The following is a 25642-nucleotide window of genomic DNA, read 5'->3' as shown; positions in this document are numbered from 1 at the left end:
ACCTAGGGACTCTTTGAAGACGGGGTCTTATTTGCTTTTATATCGCCCTAGCATACTTGTCAGAACACCTCAATAAGGAACAGGTCCTCAACAAATAAGTATTGAGTGAAGATGAAAGAGAAGAGGCATTTGAAAGGGAGAAATTACTGAATATGCTGATGGGAACATTATTACTTTATCTTACCTTTGGGAATATTTGTTTCTGAAAGAAGTAGACCTTCAAAAAGGGAGAATTTATTTGATTGGAGTATGTATTCAGAAAAGTAGAAGATAGGGGATGATCATGTGTGCACTGCCTCAGAAAAATTGAGAATTAAAAGATTTAGAAATGTTTGATAACTTTTAATCTAAATTTAGAATTTAAATGAAAAAACTGGGGCAAAAGTGGCAGAATTTGTTAATCAGCTAACTGGGAGGAGCAGAAGAGTTTGATTAAACTCACAGGGAGTGTGGGTGTAAAGTATGTTTTGAAGGGATTTTATCTGTATTTGTTTCCACCAAGTCCCTCCATTTTCTCTTGAACTGTTCTACTTAGGCTCTCCTCCCACTGCTCTATCAAAACTGCTCTTATCAAGGTTGCCAGCAGTTTTATCTTACTAAATCCAATTTAATTTTCAGTCTTCACATAACACAATCTTATCGGCAGCATTTGACACAAGCATTTGCTTGGCTTCCAGAACATTATACTTCGGGCTTTCCTTCTACTTGTCACTCCTTCACAGATTCCTTTGCTGGTTTTCCCTTTATCTCCCTGATCTCTAAAAATGTTGATGTGTTAGTGCTCAGCTTTTGGATCTCATCTTTTTTTTAATATGTACACTGATTTGAATTTACTCAGTCTCATGTCTTTAAAATACCATCTGTATACTGATAATTCCCAAATTTATAGGTCCAGCCAGAACCTTTCCTTAAACTCCAATCTTATGTGCCACTAATTGCCTAATCAACCTCTCTTCTTGAATGTCTGATAGGTATCTCAAATGTAGCATGTCAAAAACTGAATTCTCAATCCTCCCTCCTAAACCTGCTCATCCTACAGTCTTCCATGTTACTTTAAAAACCTTTGAATCATCCATGACTGTTCTTTCTCTCACATCCTACATTTAATCTTTAGGAAGTTCTTACTCTATTTAAAAATATATCCAGAAGCTAATTACTTTCACCACCTCCACGTGGCCATCACCTGACCAACTCCTTTGTTCATGGTTCCTACCTTTGTTCAGTTGCCATCATATCTTACTTAATTACTGCAGTGGCTTTCTGATTGCACTCTGTGTTTCAGCCTTTGTTTCCTACAGTCTGTTATCAATACAGGAGTCATAGTGTTAAAGTCTAAGTCCGACCAGGCCACATCTCTGCTAAAAAATCTCTTTGGTGGCTTCCCATTTTACTCAAAATAAAAACTGAACTTTACAGTGGCCTTCAAGAGCTCACCCAGTCTGTCTTCCATTCTCCCCAGTGGGCTTACCTTATCTCCTAGCATCGTTCCTGGCCCCTTTGCTTACTTCCCTGCAGGGACACTGGCCTCTTATTCCTGGAACATGCTAACTTCACTTCTGCCTCTGTGGGTTTACACTTGCTAATCTTGCTGTAACCCCAGATAGGTGCATTATTTTATTTCTTACTTTTTAAGTGTTTACTCAAATGTCACCTTCTCGTAAGACCTCCCCAGTCACTTTATTTTAAATTGCCTCCTCTCAGCATTTCCTATCCACCTTTCTTCTCTATATTTTTCTTCAAAGCACATATTTTGTACTTTACTTAGTTTTTTTCTTCCTATTAGAGTGTATGCTCTATGAAGAGAGGTTTTTTTCCCTCCTTTTTGTTACTGCTATAGCCTTGCCCTAGTTTATGGTAGCCTCACAATAAGTATTTATTGAATGCGTAAATGAGGTTTGTATTTTTAACTCGCCAAGACCTTAATAGAGATATCATTGATCAGATGGCTGACCAGTGGCAGAGGGAAAAAACTAGGGTAAAATATTTCTGAAATTCACTTTTATAAAATTTAATACATATTTATTATATTTTTCTTAGTTTACAACTCTGATGTAATTGATAAACAGTGTTCTTCCTTGGCCTCTGATTACACAGACGACAAAGCTGTTATTATTCTAGTTCCTGTTAGACTTGGTGGAGAAAGGACCAACACTGACTACTTAGAGTTCGTAAAGGTATGAAATGATTTCAATCTTTTTTTTTTAAAGGCAGTACTAGTTGATATGAAAAATGTAGGTTTACAGTCTTCTTTCTTTTAAATGGGTAGTAGTATTTTTACAGTTATAGATTGTAAAGTTTGACATTAGAGATTTTAAATTTCAATATTCTTAGATCAGATATAATTGAAGAGCACGGTGGTCTTTGAAAAAAATGAAAAGCCTTTTTAGCTCTGATAGCTAATCAAGGAGACATAGATGTAGCCATAATCATAATCTATAATTTAGCTAGAGTTTCCATTATCCTTATTTGTAGTTTTTAGAAATATGTATCTTTGTCATAAAAATCCACATTAAGCTTTTTCAGAGTAATTGTTGAAACAAACTTGTTTTTTGTATTACTGCTCTCTCTTTTCTTAATTTGTTTTCTCTGCCACCATGAGGTCAATAAGATTTGAATGATTATTTATATAGACAGAAATGATGTAGATAATATGATAGAACATAAGGGAAAGTGCAAATTATAGATTAAAGAAAGGCAGAATAAACACTACGTTATCATTGAAAAATAAAACATTTAACAGTTTAAAAATGTTTTAAAACAAATTCATTCTACTTCAATGTTTAAATATTTGTTAACCGAATATAATACCTACTCATTGTAAAAGAATTTAGAAAATATAAAGAAGTAAAACAAGAAGATAATCCCTACTATTCAATATAAATATTCTTCTGGATATTTTTCTTTCCATAAGTATATATGTATATATAAATATATAAATTAAAATGTATCTTTTAAAAGTAAATTGCATAAATATAGTAACTCTTTTTTTCTAACTGAATATTGGAGGAACATCTTTCTTTGTGTAAATATACAAATCAGCATTATCAACATAATTTTTAATGGTCAATTGGCATTTTATTTTTTTGGCCACACCATTGTAAATTTAACCAATCTTTATGAAATTTGGGGGGATTTTAAAAGGACTTCCCCATTAGTTTTTTTAAATATTTTTTTTTGTTAGAGAATTGTAGGTTAACAGAAATATCATGTATAAAATACAGAGTTCCCATATATTACCCTTTTATTAACACCTTGCATTAGTACAGTTTGTTATAATTCATAAAAGAATATTTTTATAATTGTACTATTAACTATAGTCCTTTGTTTACAGTAGGGGTCATTGTGTTGTACAGTCCTATGCTTTTTAATTTTATTCTAGTAACATATATACTATGTAAAATTTCTCCTTTTAACCACACTCATGTATATAATTCAGTGCTGTTAATTACATCATCCATTGCCAAACTTTATAATCAAGCCAAATAGAATACAATATAAGCATTGACTTCTTATTCCCTTCCCCAACCCAATCCCTGGTAGTCTAGATTCTGACTCTTTGAATTTGTTTATTTAATTACTTCATATCAGTGAGAACATGCAATCTTTGTCCTTTTTCCCTGGCTTACTTCACTCAGCATAATATCTTCAAGGTTCATCCATGTTGTCATATGTATTAGGCCCTCATTCCTTTTCATGGCTGAATAATATTCCATTGTATTAATATATCACATTTTGTTTATCCATCTGTCAGATGATGGACAGTTGGGTTGCTTCCATCTTTTGGCAATTGTGAATAATGCCACTATGAACATTGGCATGCAAATATCTGTTCGAGTTCCTGCTTTCAATTCTTTTGGGTCTAAATCTAGTAGAAGAATTGGCAGGTCATGTGATAATTCTATACCTAGCTTTCTGAGGAACCACCAAACATCTTCCACAGCAGGAGCGCCATTTTACATTCCCATTAACAAGGAATAAATGTTCTTATTTCTCCACATTGTTTCCAACACTTGCAATTTTCTTTTTTTTTTAAATATTAGCCATTCTAGTGGGTGTGAAATGGTATCTTATTGTAGCTTTGATTTTTACTTTGTTTGGAGGCTTTAGATGATCGATTCATTCTCTTTACTTGTAATTGGTGTGTTGAGGTAGTTCTAATTCTTCTAGAGTCAGTGTAGGTTGTTTGAATGTTTTTTTGGAATTTGTCCATTTCATCTAGGTTGTCCAATATGTTGGCATGCAGTTTTTATGGTATTCTCTTATAATCTTTTTTATTTCTGTGTGGTTGGTAGTAATGTTCCCCCTCTCAATTCTGATTTTATTTCCCATTTATCTGCTTTTTCTTTCATTGCTTGTACTTACGGTATAAGGTCTAAGAAGCTACCTCCTAACACTGGGTCTTGAAGATACTTCCCTGTATTTTCTTTTAGGAGTTTTATGTTACTGGCTCTTATATTTAGGTCTTTGATCCACTTTAAGTTAATTTTTGTGTAGGTTGTGAGGTAGGCATCCTCTTTTATTCCTTTGGCTATGGATATCCAGTTCTCCCAGCACCATTTTGTTGAAAATATTATTCTGTCCTAGTTCAGAGGACAAGTCTCCATCTGGGGTGTTGTCCAAAATTAATTGACCATAAGTTTGAGAGTGTATTTCTGAGCTCTCAGTTTGATTCCATTGATCAATATGCCTGTCTTTATGCCAGTACCATGCTGTTTTTTTAAAGTTTTTTATTGTAAAATACAGCAAATTAAAAAGTAAAAAAAAAAAAAAAGGAGCATAATTTTCAGAGCACGTTTTAACAAGTGCTTACAGAATAGATTTCAAAGTTTAGTATGGGTTACCATTCCACAACTTCAGGAAGTTTTACCATCTATCTGCTCCAAAACACCAGAGGCCAAAAGTAGCATCAATATAGTGTTTCATCAGTCATACTCTTCTGTTAAATCCTATCTTCTCTATTATAGCTCTTCCTTCTCCTTTGATCCTGTTCCCAATCTATAGGGGCCTTTGGGGCTATGACCATTATAACTTTTTCATGTTGAAAAGGGGTGTTGACAGTATAGGATAGGGATGGAATTAGTGATATGTTTGGAGAGGCTGGCCCCTCTGGGTTTCAAGACTTATCTGTCCTCAGAACGCTCTGAAGACTATAAATTTCAGTAAAATAAACTTAGTGTATGAAACTTTTGTAGCATCTAAGTTAGAGCCCTGGGTATTCTTTAGGGTTAACAGGAATGATGTTGGTTGGGGTTTGGCAGACCGTGGCAATTAAACCATATCTGGCTGAAACTTGTGTAAGAGTAGCTTCTAGAATAGCCTCAGCTCCATTTGAACTCTCTTAGCCACTGAAACCTTATTTCGTTACTTTCTTTTCCCCTTTTTGGTCTGGAAAGAGTTGTCAATCCCCTTGGTGCTAGGTCCAAACTCATCCCTGGGAATCATGTCCCATGCTTTCAGGGAGACTTTCACCCCTGGCTGGGTGAAACCAGAATTGGGAGGTTAATAATTTTCTTGCATAGTTGGGCTTAGAGAGAGAGAGAGGCCACATCTGAGCCATGAAAAAGGTTTCCTGGAAGTATCTCTCAGGCATAAGTAGAGGTAGTCTTAGCTTCTCCACTACGGAAATGAGTTTCAGACAGGCAGTCCTCAAAATCAAGGGGTTGGGGCGGGCAGTGGTGGCGCATTGGCAGAGTTCTCACCTGCCATGCTGGAGACCAGGGTTTGATTCCCGGTGCCTGCCCATGCAAAAAAAAAAAAATCAAGGGCTTGGCCTATTTTCTTAATAATTCCATATTTTTTTCTCTGGTCCCACAAGGGACTTTACCAATACTTTAAAATTATCAGCCCAGGAAAAATTCCGATTTTCGAAGGGGCCAAGATGGAGGCTTAGCAATGTGCGCATTTTAGCTCGTCCTCCAGAACAACTACTAAATAACCAGAAACAGTACAGAAGAACTCCTGGAGCCACGATACTGACTGGACACACAGTGTACCCCAGTCTGGATCAGCTGGACTGGCTGCGAGTGTCCGGAACAGTGAGTTCCCCAAGCCACAGCAGCTCCCCAAGCCGCGGCGGCTGGCGGCCGGTGCCCCTCCCCCACAGGCGGCTTCCTGGAGGGAAAGGAAAGACACTCTAACAGTAGCAGAGACTGAGTCCAACCAAACACCAATTGTGGCATTAATAAACAAATTCTGACTACTAAAAATAGGCCCCCAGCTCAGGCGAAACTGGTCAAGGTGGAGGTGCCTATTGGGCTAACCGAAAAAGAGGAAAGGGGACGAAAAGGAGGCTTTTGTGGCTGTTTCTATGGAGGCTTGGCTGCCTCTGGATTCAGCAGCGGGATTACAGAGGATGCAACTGCCCCAGGAATACGCAGAAACAGGCTGCTTTCAGGGCTGTCTCCCGCCTGACCCTTCTCCAGGGGAGGGGTGAAACGCAATTCAGGTGGAATCCCTCTCTCAAGAAATTCAGACCCCAGGGCTTGGCAATTTGAAGCCATTAAAACCAGCCTACAACCTTTCCTCTGTCTCCACCACGCCCCCAGCAGGGAGAGTCTTCCAAAATTAAAGGAGCCACAACATCTTTTGCTGGTGGGACCCGCAGACAGACAAGCGCCGCATACTGGGCAGGAAAAGAAAGACAGAGCCCAGAGACTTCACAGGAAAGTCTTTCAACCTGCTGGGTCTTGCCCTCAGGGAAAACTGACACAAGTGACTCCTTCCCCCCTGAAAGGAGGCCAGTTTATTCCGGGAAAACCTGGCTGGAGTCTGTAATACCTATGTAGACCCTCCTAAGGGTGGGGAGGGAAAAGGCACCTTACAAGCAGGACAAGAAACAAGAAAATGAGAACTGAAAAATTGCCCTCTGTTAAACAAAACTTAAGCTAGAGGCCCAGAAAAAGCTGAACTGAAGGTCAAAGAACAGATAGACAACAAACTCATCTAGCAAGAAAACCCTAGGTAAGATAAATGAAAGCAATCTCCAGAATAAGCTAATTAAGGTACTTAAATGTCCAGACACCAGCAAAAAATAACAAATCACACCAGAAAAATTGAAGATATGGCCCAGTCAAAGGAACAAACCAATAGTTCAAATGAGATACAGGAGCTGAAACAACTAATTCTGAATATATGAACAGAAATGGAAAACCTCATCAAAAACCAAATCAATGAATTGAGGGAGGACATGAAGAAGGCAAGGAATGAACAAAAAGAAGAAATGGAAAGTCTGAAAAAACAAAACACAGAACTTATGGGAATGAAAGATACAGTAGAAGAGATGAAAAAACAATGGAAACCTACAATGGTAGAGTTCAAGAGACAGAGGTTAGAATTAGTGAACTGGAGGATGGAACATCTGAAATCTGAAAAGAAACAGAAACTATAGGGAAAAGAATGGAAAAATATGGGCAGGGGCTCAGGGAGTTGAATGATAATATGAAGCACACAAATATACGTGTTGTGGGTGTCCCAGAAGGAGAAGAGAAGGGAAAAGGAGGAGAAAAACTAATGGAAGAAATTATCACTGAAAATGTCCCAACTCTTATGAAAGACCTAAAATTACAGATCCAAGAACTGAAGCATACCCTAAAGAGAATAGATCCAAATAGACGTTCTCCAAGACACTTACTAGTCAGAATGTCAGAGGTCAAAGAGAAAGAGAGGATCTTGAAAGCAGCAAGAGAAAAGCAATCCATCACATACAAGAGAAACCCAATAAGACTATGTGTAGATTTCTCAGCAGAAACCATGGAGGCAAGAAGACAGTGGGATAATATATTTAAATTACTAAAAGAGAAAAACTGCCAACCAAGAATTCTGTATCCAGAAAAATTGTCCTTCAAAAACGAGGGAGAAATTATAACATTTTCAGACAAAAAGTCACTGAGAGAATTTGTGACCAAGAGACCAGCTCTGCAAGAAATACTAAAGGGAGCACTAGAGATAGATATGAAAAGACAGAAGAGAGAGGTGTGGAGAAGAGTGCAGAAAGAAGGAAAATTAGATATGATATATAAAATACAAAAGGCAAAATGGTAGAGGAAAGTACTACCCAAACAGTAATGACACTAAATGTTAATGGACTGAACTCCCAAATCAAAAGACATAGACTGGCAGAATGGATTAAAAAACAGAATCCTTCTATATGCTGTCTACAGGAAACACATCTTAGACCCAAAGATAAACATAGGTTGAAAGTGAAAGGTTGGGAAAAGATATTTCATGCAAATAACAACCAGAAAAGAGCAGGAGTAGCTATACAAATATCCAACAAATTAGACTTCAAATGTAAAACAGTTAAAAGAGACAAAGAAGGTTACTATGTACTAATAAAAGGAACAATTCAACAAGAAGACATAACAATCATAAATATTTATGGACCAAACCAGAATGCCCCAAAATACGTGAGGCATACACTGCAAACACTGAAAAGGGAAATAGACACATCTACCATAATAGTTGGAGACTTCAATTCCCCACTCTCATCAATGAACAGAACATCTAGACAGAGGATCAATAAAGAAACAGAGAACTTGAATATTACAGTAAATGAGCTAGACTTAATAGACATTTATAGGACATTACACCCCACAACAGCAGGATACACCTTTTTCTCAAATGCTCATGGATCATTCTCAAAGATAGACCATATGCTGGGTCACAAAGCAAGTCTCAACAAATTTAAAAAGATTGAAATCATGTACAACATTTTCTCAGATCATAAAGGAATGAAGTTGGAAATCAATAATAGGCAGAGTGCCAGAAAATTCACAAATATGTGGAGGCTCAACAACACACTTTTTTTTTTTTTTTTTTGCTATTGTCTCAAAAATCAGTAAAACTTTATTCGCTTCCATTCTTTCGCCATTAACAGAAAATTGGAGAAAGCAAAATGTTTAGTTAACAAAGATACACGGCCTCTACCCAGAGATCAAACGACAACGGGGAAGATGAAGTGCCCTCCCCCACACCCCCGAGCTGACCATTCTCATCTTAGACAAAGCCTTCTGTCCACTGGCCAGGGACCCTGAATGAGGCCAATTCAAGATGAGGGCCAAGAAATCAGACCAATCCATTCCCGTGATATAAAGTCAAACAAGCTACACCAAGGCTCAAGTGCCTGTGTTTTACAGGACACAGGAACCAAGGGGCTACTCATAAAGAAAACAAGATTCATTTCAGGCACAACTTTTTTTTTAATTTTTTTTTTTAAATCAGTAAAAGAAACTGGGTCCTAGAAGCTGCAGTGATCTAAGCAGCAAGTTTGTGCATTCGTCCTTTTTTGTTTAAATACGTTTAAATTATCACACTGCCGGCACACCTCATTTGCATGAAATTCTGCACCAAACATACTAATTGTAGTAAAGTTATCCCCCATCCCACGAAGGAAAAAAAACCTACTCTGTAAGAGAATTTTCACTGAAATCTAACCAAACTTCGTTAAGTGGACTGTGACAAGATTATAAATGATATGAAAAATAACATTTTAACATTTGACCATTAACTTAAGGAAATGGTTTGCCTATACATTGTTTAATTTTTGTAATTTTAATAGGTAATGTATTCTACCCTCATACCGTCTTCAGAAGTAAAGCATAATGAAAAAGAAAAGAATGCAACTGAGTGCTAAGGCAAAACATCTTGCCTGAAGTAATGAGGGTAGATTATATACTAAATACCCAGTGCAGAATTTCATAGGGCCAACAAGATAACAGTCTATTTTTCACTTACACAGGCGAAGTGGATTTTGCAATTACCAGTTGCGTTAAATGCACCAAATAAAGCTCCTAAAATTGATACTATAAGGTGCCTCCTTAAGTTTTCCAGGCTGCAACTGTGCATAATTTAAAAATGGTTTTCTTAAATTTATTTATTTATTTAAACATAACACGAGGAAGGCGTTAAAACTGGTGTAATAGCTCAATAGAATAAGTATTCCAGATTTTGGGAGGGATGAAGATGGAGATATTCAGAACCCTTCACCAGAATCCCCCCCAACTTGATCATAGTGGATTAATGGTGTGCTTTGTGGATGTGGTTAGTCAATGACACCAGCTTGACCGATCTTTCTTTCTGCACCAAATCCCATTGAGTTATCTGGTCCCCTAGGCTGACGAAGAACCATTAGGCGTGGAGCACTGGCATCATCCAGGGTGATGCTCTTCAAGCGATTGACCAACCAATCAGGTCTTGGAGCTGCAACAGCCTTCGGGCCTTCGCAGACTCGCCAAACATTACAGGCGCTGCACTTGCCAGTGCGCTGATTAAGAATCAGTGAGAACTCCACCTCATCTCCTGCCTGTAGCTCAAGTGCCATCCTGAACTTCTTTCACATGGAAAAAGAGCTTCTTGCTATCTCCTACTTCATAGTTAATGAAGCCAAACTGATCTTTCACACACTCCACTGTGGCCCTACGCAGGGGTGTGATGTTATAGGCCATAGTCTGTGCATTTTGGCCCAGGATACACAACTGGAACTTGACACTCTCCCCTTTCTGTAGGCAATCCCCTTTGTTGGCCATCCCAACTATGCCAAATGGATAGACCTCACCTTTCATATCCCCCTCCTCCACGATCTCAATCATTCCTTGGTATTTAGTTTGTGTTGGATCAACACTCCTCAGGGGGCGAATTACTTTACCAGAGTAGATGGTGGGATCAGCTTCCTCAGTAATGCCATTCACTGAGTGTGTTTTGTTCACCTTTTCTACACTGACTTTGTTGCCTTTGCCTTTGGACAAGCTGTACTCCACCATATCCCCCAGTTCTAGGCTATCAACATCACCTGAGAATTCCACTGTAATGGAAAAAGATTTCCTTATCATGATTGGCTGTTTCAGTAAATCCAAAATTATCCTTCAGAGTTGCCACATAACCCAAGAGCCTCTTGGAATTGGAATTACGACCTAAAAGTCGCACACAAGTTGCAATCTGCTGCCCAGGCCTCTGTTTGTCATTAATACTAAATTCAACCTTATCTCCTATTTGAGGAGAAGTAGATCCTTCCACATCCTTGGCTTGAAAAGCAATAGTCAGTTTTACCCCACAATCATCATAAGCAATTATGCCATCCTCAGCCTCCTTCTCTTTGCCTTTATTTGGGCTAGTGGTTTTGGGATTGGAAAAAGTGGCTTCTTTTTCTACAGTGCCCAAGAAACGATGATCTGAATGGGAATGGAATGAAACCGTGCGCTTCGGAAGTTTTTTAATCCTAATAGCATGATTTCTTTGGGCAGAGAGCATATCAGGAACTACAGTAAACTCTACTTCATCAGCAATATGGAGCTGGTTTCCATCGAGAATTTCACTGAAGTGGAAGAACATGCGAGCATCACGATCCACACATTTGATGAAACCAAAACCATCTCTCATGGCAGCAATCACACCCATTTCTCTAGCTTCATTTGTGAACTGAAATGTATTTGACAGAACTTCTATGTTGGTTGCTCGTTCTAGTTTGTCACGTCTGTCTGTTGAAATATTAAACCTAACATGGTCACCTTCCAGCAAGGTCACTTTGGATTTTGTATCTTTGTCTCCAAAGGGAAGTTCTTTAGGAATCACAAAGTCAACTTTGATGCGTCCTGGCAGTGGGTCATTCTGATTTTTACTGGGTACTTTTGGGATCACTTTGGTTACAGTTCCTTCAAAATGTTCAATGCTGATATCTTCAAAAATGACTGTTCCTTGAGGCAATAGTCTAACATCTGTTGCAACTTCTTTACCATTTCTGTCCTTGATTGTGAACTCCACATCATCTCCAGGCTGTAAGGTTTCTAGGTCACCCTTAAATTCACTATAGTGAAAGAATATCTCTTTCACTACATCACCTCTTTCAATAAAGCCAAATGCCTCCTTCATGGCACAAACTACTCCCTGACAGCGGGCTTGTTTCTTTTTCAACAGCATAATGTTACGAGCACTTACAGCACCAGTATGTTTATTGTTATCAATTACAAAGTTTATTTTATCTCCAGTTTCCAGCTGAACGTTCCCTATGACATCTTCAGGGGTGTAAGTCAGATAAAACACTTCTTGTCCATTAATTTGTTCTTCAGGGAGGATTTCTGGTTTTATCTTCACCAGTTTAACAGCAACGGGTTTCCCAGTCCGCCGGTCAGATGATACTTCAAATTCAACATCATCTCCTACTTTTAAGTCCTGCAGGTTGCCATTATATTGTGAACAGTGGAAGAAAAGTCTAGCTTGACGTTCTGAACATTGAATAAATCCGTAAGAGGTTAGCAGTTTTTCGATAACCCCAGTTTCACGCAGTGCTGCTGAAGTACCATTGGGGTACCCATTGTGTCCATTGTTGTGGAGAAGGTTTGGATCAAAGCTCATCTCGCAGTGATAATCAAATATTATTGCACTTTCAGTAGTATTTGCTGATTCTTCTTTTTCAGCACACGTTTGAAAGGATGAAAGTTGCTAATATTTAAAAAAAAAAAAAAAGAGCGAGAGAAAATGATCTATCAAGCTAATAAAGAATACAACTGCTGCTGCACCGGGCAATCTCACAGTACAGCACTGAAGAAAACAAAGACTATTAGCAGCGTTGGGAAGTGCTCTTTCAAAGCTGTTGAGTAGGCACAAACTTCTTGTTTCAGATCAAGTGTTGTGTCTTCAACTTAAGTGTACTCTTCTTTGGTCTTGTTAGTTGTTACGACGTTTGTTCCTTGCCTGATCTGAACTTGAAGCAGCAGTTTCAGGTGGTAAAGTCTCTTCTGTTATACTTCATACCCAACAGCTCAGCGCCCCCTCTCCAGCGCCGCCATAAGCAGCAGGGCCCGGTCAACAACACACTCTTAAACAACCAGTGGGTCAAGGAAGAAATTACAAGAGAAATCAGTAAATATCTCGAGGCGAATGAAAATGAAAACACAACATATCAAAACTTATGGGGCGCAGCAAAGTGCTAAGAGGGAAATTTATTGCCCTAAATGCCTATATCAAAAAAGAAGAAAAGGCAAAAATTCGGGAATTAACTGTCCACTTGGAAGAACTGGAGAAAGAACAGCAAACCAACCCCAAAGCAAGCAAAAGGAAAGAAATAACAAAGATTAGAGCAGAAATAAATGAAGTTGAGAACATGAAAACAATAGAGAAAATCAATAAGACCAGAAGTTGGTTCTATGAGAAAGTCAATAAGATTGATGGGCCCTTAGCAAGATTGACAAAAAGAAGAAGAGAGAGGACGCAAATAAATAAGATCAGATGGAAGAGGAGACATAACCACTGACCTCACAGAAATAAAGGAGGTAATAACAGGATACTATGAACAACTTTATGCTAATAAATACAACAATGTAGATGAGATGGACGGGTTCCTGGAAAGACATGAACAACCAACTTTGACTCAAGAAGAAATAGATGACCTCAACAAACCAGTCACAAGTAAAGAGATTGAATTAGTCATTCAAAAGCTTCCCAAAAAGAAAAGTCCAGGACCAGACGGCTTCACAGGTGAATTCTACCAAACATTCCAGAAAGAATTAGTACCAACCCTGCTCAAACTCTTCAAAAAAATTGAACTGAAGGGAAAACTACCTAATTCATTCTATGAAGCCAACACCACCCTCATACCAAAACCAGGGAAAGATATTACAAAAAAAGAAAACTACAGACCAATCTCTCTAATGAATATAGATGCAAAAATCCTCAACAAAATTCTAGCAAATCGAGTCCAGCAACACATTAAAAGAATTATACATCATGACCAAGTAGCATTCATCCCAGGTATTCAAGGATGGTTCAACATAAGAAAATCATTTAATGTAATACACCATATCAACAAATCAAAGCAGAAAAATCACATGATCATCTCAATTGATGCAGAGAAGGCATTTGACAAGATTCAACTTCCTTTCCTGTTGAAAACACTTCAAAGGATGGGAATACAAGGGAATTTCCTTAAAATGATAAAGGGAATATATGAAAAAACCACAGCTAATATCATCCTCAATGGGGAAAAATTGAAAACTTTCCTCCTAAGATCAGGAACAAGACAAGGATGTCCACTATCACCACTGTTATTCAACATCGTGTTGGAAGTTCTAGCCAGAGCGATTAGGCAAGAAAAAGAAATACAAGGCATCAAAATTGGAAAGGAAGAAGTAAAACTATCACTGTTTGCAGATGATATGATACTATATATCGAAAACCCTGAAAAATCCACAGCAAAACTACTAGAGCTAATAAACGAGTACTGCAAAGTGGCAGGTCACAAGATCAACATTCAAAAATCTGTAGTGTTTCTATACACTAGTAATGAACAAGCTGAGGGGGAAATCAAGAAACGAATCCCATTTACAATTGCAATTAAAAGAATAAAATACTTAGGAATAAATTTAACTAAAGAGACAAAAGACCTATACAAAGAAAACTACAAGAAACTGTTAAAATAAATCACAGAAGACCTAAATAGATGGAAGGGCATACCATGTTCATGGGTTGGAAGATTAAATATAGTTAAGATGTCAGTTCTACCTAAATTGATTTACAGATTCAATGCAATACCAATCAAAATCCCAACAACTTACTTTTCAGAAATAGAAAAACCAATAAGCAAATTTATCTGGAAGGGCAGGGTGCCCCGAATTGCTAAAAGTATCTTGAGGAAAAAAAACGAAGCTGGAGGTCTCACGCTGCCTGACTTTAAGGCATATTATGAAGCCACAGTGGTCAAAATAGCATGGTACTGGCATAAAGATAGATATGTTGACCAATGGAATCGAATAGATATAGACCCTCTCATCTGTGGACATTTGATCTTTGATAAGGCAGTCAAGCCAACTCATTTGGGACAGAACAGTCTCTTCAATAAGTGGTGCCTAGAGAACTGGTTGTCTATACGCAAAAGAATGAAAGAGGACCTGTATCTCACACCCCATACAAAAGTTAACTCAAAATGGATCAAAGATCTAAACATTAGGTCTAAGACCATAAAACAGGTAGAGGAAAATGTAGGGAGATATCTTATGAATCTTATAATGGGAGGCAGTTTTATGGACCTTAAACCTAAAGCAAGAGCACTGAAGAATGAAATAAATAAATGGGAACCCCTCAAAATTAAACACTTTTGTACATCAATGAACTTCATCAAGAAAGTAAAAAGACAGTCTACACAATGGGAGACAATATTTGGAAATGACATATCAGATAAAGGTCAAGTATCCAGAATTTATAAAGAGATTGTTCAACTCAACAACAAAAAGACAGCCAATCCAATTACAAAATGGGAAAAAGACTTGAACAGACACTTCTCAGAAGAGGAAATACAAATGGCCAAAAGGCACATGAAGAGATGCTCAACGTCCCTGGCCGTTAGAGAAATGCAAATTAAAACCACAATGAGATATCATCTCACACCTACCAGAATGGCCATTATCAACAAAACAGAAAATGACAAGTACTGGAGAGGATGTGGAGAAAGAGGCACACTTATTCACTGTTGGTGGGAATGTGAAATGGTGCAACCACTGTGGAAGGCAGTTTGGCGGTTCCTCAAAAAGCTGAATATAGAATTGCCATATGATCCAGCAATACCATTGCTAGGTATCTACCCAGAGGACTTAAGGGCAAAGACACAAACAGACATTTGCACACCAATGTTTATAGTAGCATTATTTACATTGCAAGGAGATGGAAACAGCCAAAATCTCCATCAACAGAAGAATGGCTAAACAAACTGTGGTATATACATACGATGGAATATTATGCAGCTCTAAGGTAGAATAAACTTATGAAGTATGTAACAACATGAATGGACCTAGAGAACATTATACTGAGTGAGACTAGCCAAAAACTAAAGGACAAATACTGTATGGTCTCACTGATATGAACCGACATTAGTGAATAAACTTGGAATATGTCGTTGGTAATAGAGACTATCAGGAGATAGAAATAGGGTAAGATAGTGGGTAATTGGAACTGAAGGGATACAGACCCTGCAACAGGACTGGATACAAAAACTCAGAAATGTCCAACACAATACTACCTAACTGTAATGTAATTATGTTAAAACACTAAATGAAGCTGCATGTGAGAATGATAGAGGGAGGAGGGCTGAGGACATAAATGAAATCAGAAAGAAAGATAGATGTTAAGGATCGAGATGGTATAATCTAGGAATGCCTAGAGTGTATAATAATAGTGAAATGTACAATGTACAAATTTTAAAAATGTTTTTGCATGAGGAAGAACAAAGGAACGTCATTATTGCAGAGTGCTGAAAATAGATGATAATACTTTAAAATGTCACCTTATGTGTGAGACTAAAGCAAAAAATGTTTATTTGTTATAAAATTTAGATTTTGACTAGAGCATTTCCTAATATAACTCATGTAGATAGTTTGATTGAATGTCATAAGTATTTGGAATCTCAGGTAGCACATGAGATTTTGTTGGTTTGTCCAGAGTGACCCCCTGATGAATCCCAGAATGATTTGATCAGTGACCGGAAAAGTATTTGCAAGCCCCCTTCGGGAATGGTGAGAGTGGGGAGAAATTCAACTTCCCCAAGTTGAATTCTTGATATTCTCACAAGCAGTGAGGACAACCAAAGCTATAGGCTGAGCCCCCAGTCTTGGGGTTTGTTCACATGAACTTAACCCCACAAAGGATAGGTCAAGTCTACTTAAAATTTAGGCCTAAGAGGCCAAGAGAGCCTCTTTTGTTGCTCAGATGTGGCCTCTCTCTCCAGCCAATACAATGAGAAGTCTCACCACCCTCCCCCTCTCTGCGTGGGACATGACTCCCGGGGGGTGTGGACCTTCCTGGCAACGTGGGACAAAGATGTTGAAATGAGCTGAGACTCAGCATCAAAGGACTGAGAAAAAACCTAGAATGAGTTGAGAATTAACATCAAGGGATTGAGAGAACCTTCTCATCCAAAAGGGGGAAGAGTAAAATGAGACAAAGTGTCAATGGCTGAGAGATTCCAAACAGAGTCGAGAGGTTATCCTGGAGGTTATTCTTACGCATTAAGTAGATATCAACTTGTTGTTTAAGATGTAGTGGAGAGGCTGGAGGGAATTACCTGAAAATGTAGTGCTGTGTTCCAGTAGCCATGTTTCTTAATGATGATTGAACAATGATATAGCTTTCACAATGAGACTCTGTGAATTGGAAAACCTTGTGTCTGATGCTCCTTTTAGCTACTATATCAACAGAAGAGTAGAACATATGAAATAAAAATAAATAATATTGGGAACAAATGTTAAAATAAATTCAGTTTGAAGTAGTGGTGAATGAAAGCGAGGGGTAAGGGGTATGGTACGTATAGTTTTCTTTCTCTATTATCATTTTATTTCTTTTTCTGTTGTCTTTTTCTTTTTCTAAATCAATGCAAATGTATTAAGAAATGATGAATATGCAACTATGTGATGATATTAAGAATTACTGATTGTATATGTAGAATGGAATGTTATCTAAATGTTTTGTTTGTTAATTTTTTTTAATTAATAAAAAAAAAGTTAAAAAAAAATTATCACCCCACCATAGTTTGGGATATATCTCAGTATGACATTAAGCCATACTGAATTCCCAAGCCTTATTCCTGTTCTGGGTTCCATGCATTTAGGTTGTTAAAATGAACTATCAGACAGATTGATGTAGATTGTGTGTTTCATTAAATTAAGTTCTAGACACAATAAACCTCTCTGCCTTTGATCTCATATAATAGGTGAAGCTGTAGAATATATACACTATCATCCTTTACCTGTATTCTGATTTACCTTAGTTCCTACCGTGTAGGCTTCATTTTTATCTCTAATTGAATCCTGATCTCTCTTTTGGTTACTTTAACAATTGCTGTATGTAGCAGTGCTGACTTTCAGAGCTGCAGAATTCCAGCTTGAGTTTTAGGTGTCACAGAGGTATCCAGTGTTCCAGGGAAATACCAGCTTATACATATACAGCACAGTTTCTCAGAATCTGGAAATACACTTCTTTGGACTGGACTGTGACTGCTGTAAAAACAATCTCAGCTCCTTTTTTCTTGTAAGTATTTTCTAAAAGAGACAATACTATATTTGTTCTTTTGTTTCTGGGTTATTTTGCACAGCACAGTGTCCCTAAGGTTTATCACTTCATTGCATACCTCACAACCTCATTCCTCTTTGTGGTTGCACAATATACTATCATATATATGCATCACAGTTCACCATTCTGCTTCTCAGTCACTGTTTCCTTGATCCCCCTTCATCTGTTAGGCATCATGGATAATGTCCAAAATAAACAATCCGTGTCTCATGGTGTCCTTACTCAGTTGTGCAGTCATCATCAGTTTTAATTCTAGACAATTTTCACTGGTCCAAAGAGAGAAAGAACCACTAAAAATGGCTTCATCAAATATCAAATATAAACCTCCCCCATCTCTTGTTTCTACCCCCCAAATTATTAATCCCTGATATTGCTCTGGAACTGTTGATGCCTTCCTATTAACTATAGGCCATAGCATGTAATATTAATTTTCCCCCTATACTGCTCTATTATTGACCATTTACTGAAAAGATTATTCTGTCCCAGTTCAGTGGATTTGGCAGCCTCATCAAAGATTGGTTGATGTAGATTTGGCTGGTCTGTCTCTGTACTCTCAATTTGGTTCCATTGATCTATTGGTCACGCAAAAGTATGCCAATACCATGCTGTTTTGACCACTGTGGCTTTATAATAAGTTTTAAACTCTGAAATTATTAGTCCTTCTCTTTTGCTCTTCTTTTTTTTAAGAATATCTTTGGCTATTCACGGTTTCTTTCCCTTCCAAATAAATTTGATAATAAGTTTACCCCCATCTTTAAAATAGATTGTTGAAATTTTGATTGTATTGAATCTATAAATCAATTTGGGTAAAATTGACATCTTAACTATTGTCAACCTTCCTATCCATGAGCATGAATGTCTTTCCATCTATTTATATCTTCTTTGATTTCTTTTACTAATGTTTTGTAGTTTTCTATGTATAGGTCCCTACGATCTCTAGCTAAGCTTATTCCTAAATACTTGAATCTTTTAGATGCTATTATGAGTGGAATTTTTTTTCTTAATTATCTCCTCAGCAAGCTCAGTATTATGTATATGTGCTGGTTTGAAAGGATGTATGTCCCCTAGAAAAGCCATGTTTTAATCTAAATCCCATTTCATAAAGGCAGAATAATTCCTATTCAATACTGTATGTTTGAAATTAATCAGATCATCTCCCTGGAGATGTGATTTAATCAGGAGTGGTTGTTAAGCTGGATTAGGTGACGACATGTCTCCCCCCATTTGGGTGGGTCTTAAAAAATTTCTGGAGTCCTATAAAAGAGGAAACATTTTGGAGAATGAAGGAGATTCAGAGAGAGCAGAGAATGCTGCAACACCATTAAGCAGAGAGTCCATCAGCCAGCGTTTTGGAGATGAAGAAGGAAGATGCCTCCTGAGGAGCTTCATGAAACAAGAAGCCAGGAGAGAAAGCTAGCAGATGATGCTATGCTTACCATATGCCCTTCCACTTGAGAAAGAAACCGTGATTGTGTTCACCATGTGCCTTCTCGGATGAGAGAGAGACCCTGAATTTCATCAGCCTTCTTGAACCAATGTGTCTTTCCCTGGATACCTTTGATTGGACATTTCTACAGACTTGCTTTAATTGGGACATTATCTTGGCCTTAGAAATGTAAACTTGCAAGTTATTAAGTTCCCCTTTTTAAAAGCCATTCTGTTTCTGGTATATTGCATTCCAGCAGCTAACAAACTAGAACAGTATAGAAGCACTACTGTTTTTGCATATTGATCTTGTTATCCCACCACTTTGCTAAACACATTTATAAGAGTAGCTGTGTCATAGTTTCTTGGGATTTTCCAAATACAGGATCATGTCATCTGTAAATAATGTTTTACTTTTTCCTTTCCAATTTGAATGCCTTTTATTTCTTTTTTTGCCTAATTATTCTAGAAGTGCCCCCACTTTTAGCACAATGTTGAATAATAATGGTGACTGTGGGCATCCTTGTCTCATTCCCGATCTTATGGGGAGGGTTTTCAGTCTCTCACTATTGAGTACGATGTTAGCTGTGAGCTTTTCATGTGTGCCTTTTATCATATTGGAAAAGTTTCCATCAATTCCTACCTTTTGAAGTTTTCTTGTCAAAAAAGGATGCTGAATTTTGTCAAATGCCTTTTCAGTGTCAATCAAGATGATCATGTGTTTTTTCCCTTTGGATTTATTAATGTGTTTATATTACATTAATTGATTTCCTTGTGTTGAAACCCCCCCCCCCACACACATACTTGGAATAAAACCCACTTGCTGTGGTGTGTAATTTTTTTAATGTGCTACCGGATTCTATGTGCAACTATTTTGTTGAGAATTTTTGCATCTATATTCATTAGGAGGATTGGTCTATAGTTTTCCTTTATTGTAGTATCTTTATCCAGTTTTGGTATTAGAGTGTTGTACATGTCATAGGATGAGTTAGGTAGTGTTCCCTTTTCTTCAGTTTTTTGGAAAAGTTTGAGCAGGAGTGGTTTCAATTCTTCTTGGAATATTTGGTAAAATTCACCTGTGAAGCCATCTGGCTCTGGACTTTTCTGGGAGACTTTTGATGACTGATTCAGTTTCTCTACCTGTGATTGGTTTGTTGAAATTTTCTATTCTTCTTGAGTCATTGTAGGTTGTTCATGTGTTTCTAAGAAATTGTCAATTTCATCTGGATTGTCTGGTTTGTTGATATATAGTTGTTCATAGTTTCCTCTTATGATCTTTTTTAATTCTTCAGAGTCTGTGGTAATGAGCCCCTCTCATTTCTAATTTTATTTATTTGAATCTTTTCTCTTTTTGACTTTGCCAGTCTAGCTAAATGCTGATCTTACTGATCTTCTTAAAGAACCTAATTTTCGTTTTATTGATCCCACTATTGTTTTTTTTTTTAATTCTCTATTTCATTTATTTCCACTTCAATCTTTGTTATTTCTTTTCTTCTGCTTGTTTTGGGATTAGTTTGCTGCTCTTTTTCTAGTTTCTTCAATTACTCAATTAGGCCTTTGGTTTTATCTCTTTCTTCCTTTTTTAATGTAGGCATGTAGGGCCAAACATTTCCCTTTCAGCACTGACTTCCATAAGTTTTGATATGTTGTATTCTTATTTTCATTTGTCTGAAGACATTTACTCATCTCTTGCAATTTCTTCTTTCACCCACTGACTGTTTACAAGTATGTTGCTTAACCTCCATATATTTGTGAAAGTTCTGGTTCTCTGGTGGATTTCCAGCTTCATTCCATTATGATAAGAGAAAGTGCTTTGAATAATTTTAACCCTTTTAGAATTTATTAAGATCTGTTTTATGCCCTAGCATGTGTCTATGCTGGAGAATGTTCCATGAGCACATGGGAAGACTATATATTCTGCTGTTTTGGGATTTAATGATATATGTATGTCTGTTAGGTATAATTTATTTATCTCATTATTTAGGTCCTCTATTTCCTTATTGAGCCTCTATTTAGCTATTCTATCTGTTGAAGAGTGTGGTGTGTTGAAGTCTCTCGCTATTAATAATTGTAGAAACGTCTATTACTAGTTTGTCTCTTGTACTTTGGAGCACCTTGATTAGGTACATAGATATTTATGGTTATTATTTCTTCTTGTTGAAGTGACCCTTTTATTAATATGTAGTGTCCTTCTTTGTCTCTTATAACATCTTTGCATTTAAAGTCTGTTTTATCCGATATTAGTATTACTAATACTACCCCAATTGCTACCCCAGCTTTCTCTTTTTGTGTGTGGGGGGGTATTGCTTGAATGGAATATCTTTTTCCATCAATTCACTTTCAGCCTATTTGTATCTTTCAGTCTAAAATAAGTCTCTTTTAAACAGTATATATGGATCATATTTTTAAATCCATCCTACCAATCTGTGTCTATTGATTGGGGAGTTAAATGCATTAATATTCAATGTTACTACTGTAAAGCTTTCCTTACATCAACCATTTTATCCCTTGGTTATTATTTGTCAGATGTAGTATTTTTCTTTCTTTTTCTCCTTCTGGTTACTTTTACTGATAATAATCATTACTCTCCTCCAGGCCTCTCTCTCCAGTCTTTTTTTTTCCAGCTCGCAGAACTCCCTTTAGTATTTCTTCTGGGGTAGGTATCTTGTTAACAAATTCTCTCAGCATGTGTTTATCTGTGAAAAGTTTAAACTCTCCTTCAGTTTTGAAGGAAAGATTTACTAGATAAACAATTCTTGCTGGTAATTTTTCTCTTTCAGATCTTAAATATGCCTCCTTGCCTCCATGGTGCCCACTGAGTAATCAGTGCTTAGTCTTAACGTGTTTTCCCTTTTATGTGGTAAATAGCTTTTTTGCTGCTTTCAGGGTTCCCTCCTTCTCTTCAGCATTTGATAGTCTAATTAGTATGTGTCTTGGAGTAGGTCTATTTGGATTTATTCTATTTGGAATATGTTGGGCTTCTTGGATTTGCATATTTATGTCTTTTAGAAGGGTTGGGAAATTTTCTTTAAGAATCTTCTCTAATAATCCTCCTGCCCTCTTACTCTTCTCTTTTCCTTCTGGGATACCTATGATTCTTCTATTTGTGTATTTCATGTTGGCAGTCATTTCCCTGAGATTAATTAAAATTTTTCCATTTGCACTTTTGTGTGTTCAGATTCATTTGCTGTCTCCTCTAGTTCGCTTATTCTTTCTTCAAATTTGCTGTTATATCTCTAGTATATTTTTATTTTGATCTAATCTTTCATTTCTGAAAGATCTGCTATTTTTCTATTTATTCTTTCACCTCCTCTAGCGTTATCGTTGTTTTTATATCCTTTATCTGTTTAACCATCTCACTGAAGTTATTTAAGAAATTTGAACATCTTTGATTGCTGTTCCAAATTCTGTGTCTCTTCTGATTTTTTAATTTGATTATTTGACTTGGCATGTCTTCTTGTTTCTTTATATGCCTTGTGATTTTTTTGCTGGCTTCTGGCATCTGATTTCCTTGATAAGATTATTTTGAAAGTTGGTTTTCCTTGCTTGTCTAAGATTTTGTTGTTATTTGAGTTTGTATTGAAGGTCTCCTTTGTCACTTGGTTTGTCAGTATTTCTCAGGCAATCCAGGGCCAGGATCTCATTCAGGGGAAGCAACCCTTTTGGAAGGCTGTTAGAGACTGGACACTAGAGCAGTTTGCCAGATTACACTCTCCCAGTCTTCCCAGAAGATGGCCCTCTTGGGCCCCACCTCTCCTCAACTGCAGAAAACCACTGGGCAGGGTCTTGATCAGGTCTGAGTCCAGTACCAGGCTGCAAGCCCCAAAAGGTTGTCCTCTGTGGCCAACTGTTAACTCGGAACTCATCCACTTCTGCCTGTTCTCCTGAGGGTTGGATCCCTGTATCTCCCGGGTCTGGGTGCGCTGGAACTTGCTGGCTTTGGGGTGGGAGATGGGCACTGTGTACTGCAGCAAAGACTCTGCTGATGGATACAGTGGATCTGGTGGTTCCCATACTCCTGTGAGGAAAGACCTCAAACTCAGAGGTTCAATTCACCAGCCAGCAGCCGGCCCAGGAATGTGCTGTGTTTCACTGGCCAGCAAGATCCAGGCCCATGCACAGCCACAACCTCAGGGTTTGGAGAAGGGCACTTGGCATCACAGTGCGGCTCCCTCCCTCACCCTACCTCTTTGCTGACTCCCGGCTTCCAGACCCAGAGGGTCTCCCTTGCAGGGCAGTCAGATCAGCACTACTCTGTAACCCCCGCTCCTTCCCCCGAATTCATGCGCCCATAGTGGCCAGTCTCAAGGATGGGGGGTGGGTTGTTGGCACTGCATCAGGGTCTCTGTATGTAAGATGTACTGAGTATGCTAGCTTGTGGGCTCCCAAGGGGAAAGGCTCTAGGCTGCACAACTGAAAGGGTTAACTCCACCAGCTGGCAGCGGAAGTTGGGATGTACTGCTTTTTTGATTGTTCCATCCAGTGTGGATCTCACAGGTGATTGCAGTTGAATACACTTACCCTGTTTCTCAATTGTATTTTCTCTACTTTTTCATCCACTTCTTCTGTATATATTGCTGTGATCCTTCTCTGAACAACCGAGACATGGAACCACTGCATTGGACAGGTTCTGCCTTTACTGTAGTTGTTTTATGGTGGAAAAGTAAGTTCTGCCTATTCTTATTCTGTCATCTTCCTGGAATTCCCTCCCCCATTACTTTTTTGGGGGAGTGGGGAGGGGTGCCTAGGCCTCGAATCAACCCCTTATCTCCCACATGGCAGGCGAGCTTTCTACCGTTGAACCACCTACGTATGGATTTTATTTTTTTAAACAATTCCACAATTTTAGGTTTTTATTTCTAAAAATAAATACAGTACTTAGCTGCTCTAAGTACTGGAGGCTAAACGAACTATCAGTATAATGATTCAGCATTCATATTTATTTGTTAAACCCTGCCTTCTCTGTATAACTCCACTATCAACTTTGTTTGATCTTTCTGTCCCTCTCTTTAGGGGTATTTGGGCCATGGCCATTCTAACTTCTTCATGTTGAAAGGGGCTGTCAGTAATATGGGGTAGGGAGATGGAACTAGGTGATGTTCTGGAGAGGCTTGACCTTCTAGATTTCAGGACTTATCTAGTCCAGGGACCCATCTGGAGATCTTAGGTTTCTGGAAAGTTACTCTAGTGCATGGAACTTTTGTAGAATCTTTATATATTGTCCTACATGTTCTTTAGAATTGGCTGGAATAGTTTTGGTTGGGGTTTGGCAAGTTAGCCATGTATTAATTTTTAAGTGCAATGTTTAAATGAGTATCTCTCCATATTTATACTTTATCTATATTAGACTGTTTTCTTAGACTGAATACCTCAAATTTTGAGCCCATCCAAAATTGACAATGTATAATACATTGTCAAGTTGCCATCTTGAAATATTGTATCAATTTGTGTATTTATCAGCAGTACAACCATCTGTCATTCTTTAACCCTTTGCCAGGCTAAGTGAAAAATGTTTTCTTGGTCTAATTTCTTTGATTATTAGGTTGAACAGTTTTCAAATAGAGTCTTTTCCATTCACGTTATTTTGTGAATTTTCTGTTCTTTTTTCTAAGGGAAGAAAGTTTAATATAGCTTTCTTTAGAGAGGATGCTCATTTTGTATTTTGTTTAGAGAAGTATTAAAATTTCATATAGTCAGATCAGTTTATTCCTTTATGGGTTTTGTATTTGGAGCATGCTTATAAAAATCTTTCTTTATCTTAAGGTTTTTGTAGTTTCTTTGCAGTTTTATTTTATGCATATAAATATTTAAACCTTATGGTAAAAAATGCAGAGGGGATACAATGGTTTCAACTTTAGTTTCTTCCTGTTAATCAGTTAAAATATGTTCTAATTTAATACACGTTTTTCTTGCACCGGGAGAAATTATTTTAGTTATATTATCTTGTTTTAGGCCCCAAGACATTCATTTGTGATAAAATGTTAACTTTTTAAATTCCTTAGTTTCTGGTTAAGATGATAATATTTGTAATATTTTCATAATTTTAATAAAATCCCACATTTTTTAGGAGTCTGTTTTCAAGGCCAGAGGTGGAATTTCTTTTTGAATGATGTGCTATGGAATATAGTAATCTTGAAATATTAATATCTAGACCTGTCTTTTAAGGTTCAGT

General features: G+C 37.5%; 1 protein-coding gene and 1 pseudogene across 7 annotated transcripts in view; one reads left to right on the top strand and one right to left on the bottom strand.

The window, feature by feature from the left end:
- ATG4C (autophagy related 4C cysteine peptidase) overlaps positions 1 to 25642 on the top strand; it is a 137375-nt gene that overhangs the window by 74877 nt on the left and 36856 nt on the right. For all 7 annotated transcript variants that reach the window (XR_013159443.1, XM_077120752.1, XM_077120753.1 and 4 more), the window contains one exon: positions 2038 to 2174. Coding sequence is in view for 6 of the 7 variants with exons in the window: in XM_077120752.1 (XP_076976867.1) it covers positions 2038 to 2174 (137 nt within the window). In the remaining variant the exon portion in view is untranslated. The remainder of the gene's footprint in view (positions 1 to 2037; positions 2175 to 25642) is intronic.
- LOC143650215 (cold shock domain-containing protein E1 pseudogene) lies at positions 9896 to 12744 on the bottom strand (annotated as a pseudogene).

The sequence above is a fragment of the Tamandua tetradactyla genome, chromosome 11 (assembly GCF_023851605.1).
Source record: "Tamandua tetradactyla isolate mTamTet1 chromosome 11, mTamTet1.pri, whole genome shotgun sequence".
Taxonomy (NCBI): domain Eukaryota; kingdom Metazoa; phylum Chordata; class Mammalia; order Pilosa; family Myrmecophagidae; genus Tamandua; species Tamandua tetradactyla.
The sequence above is the reverse complement of the archived record's forward strand: the minus strand, read 5'-3'. Positions and strand labels throughout refer to the sequence as shown.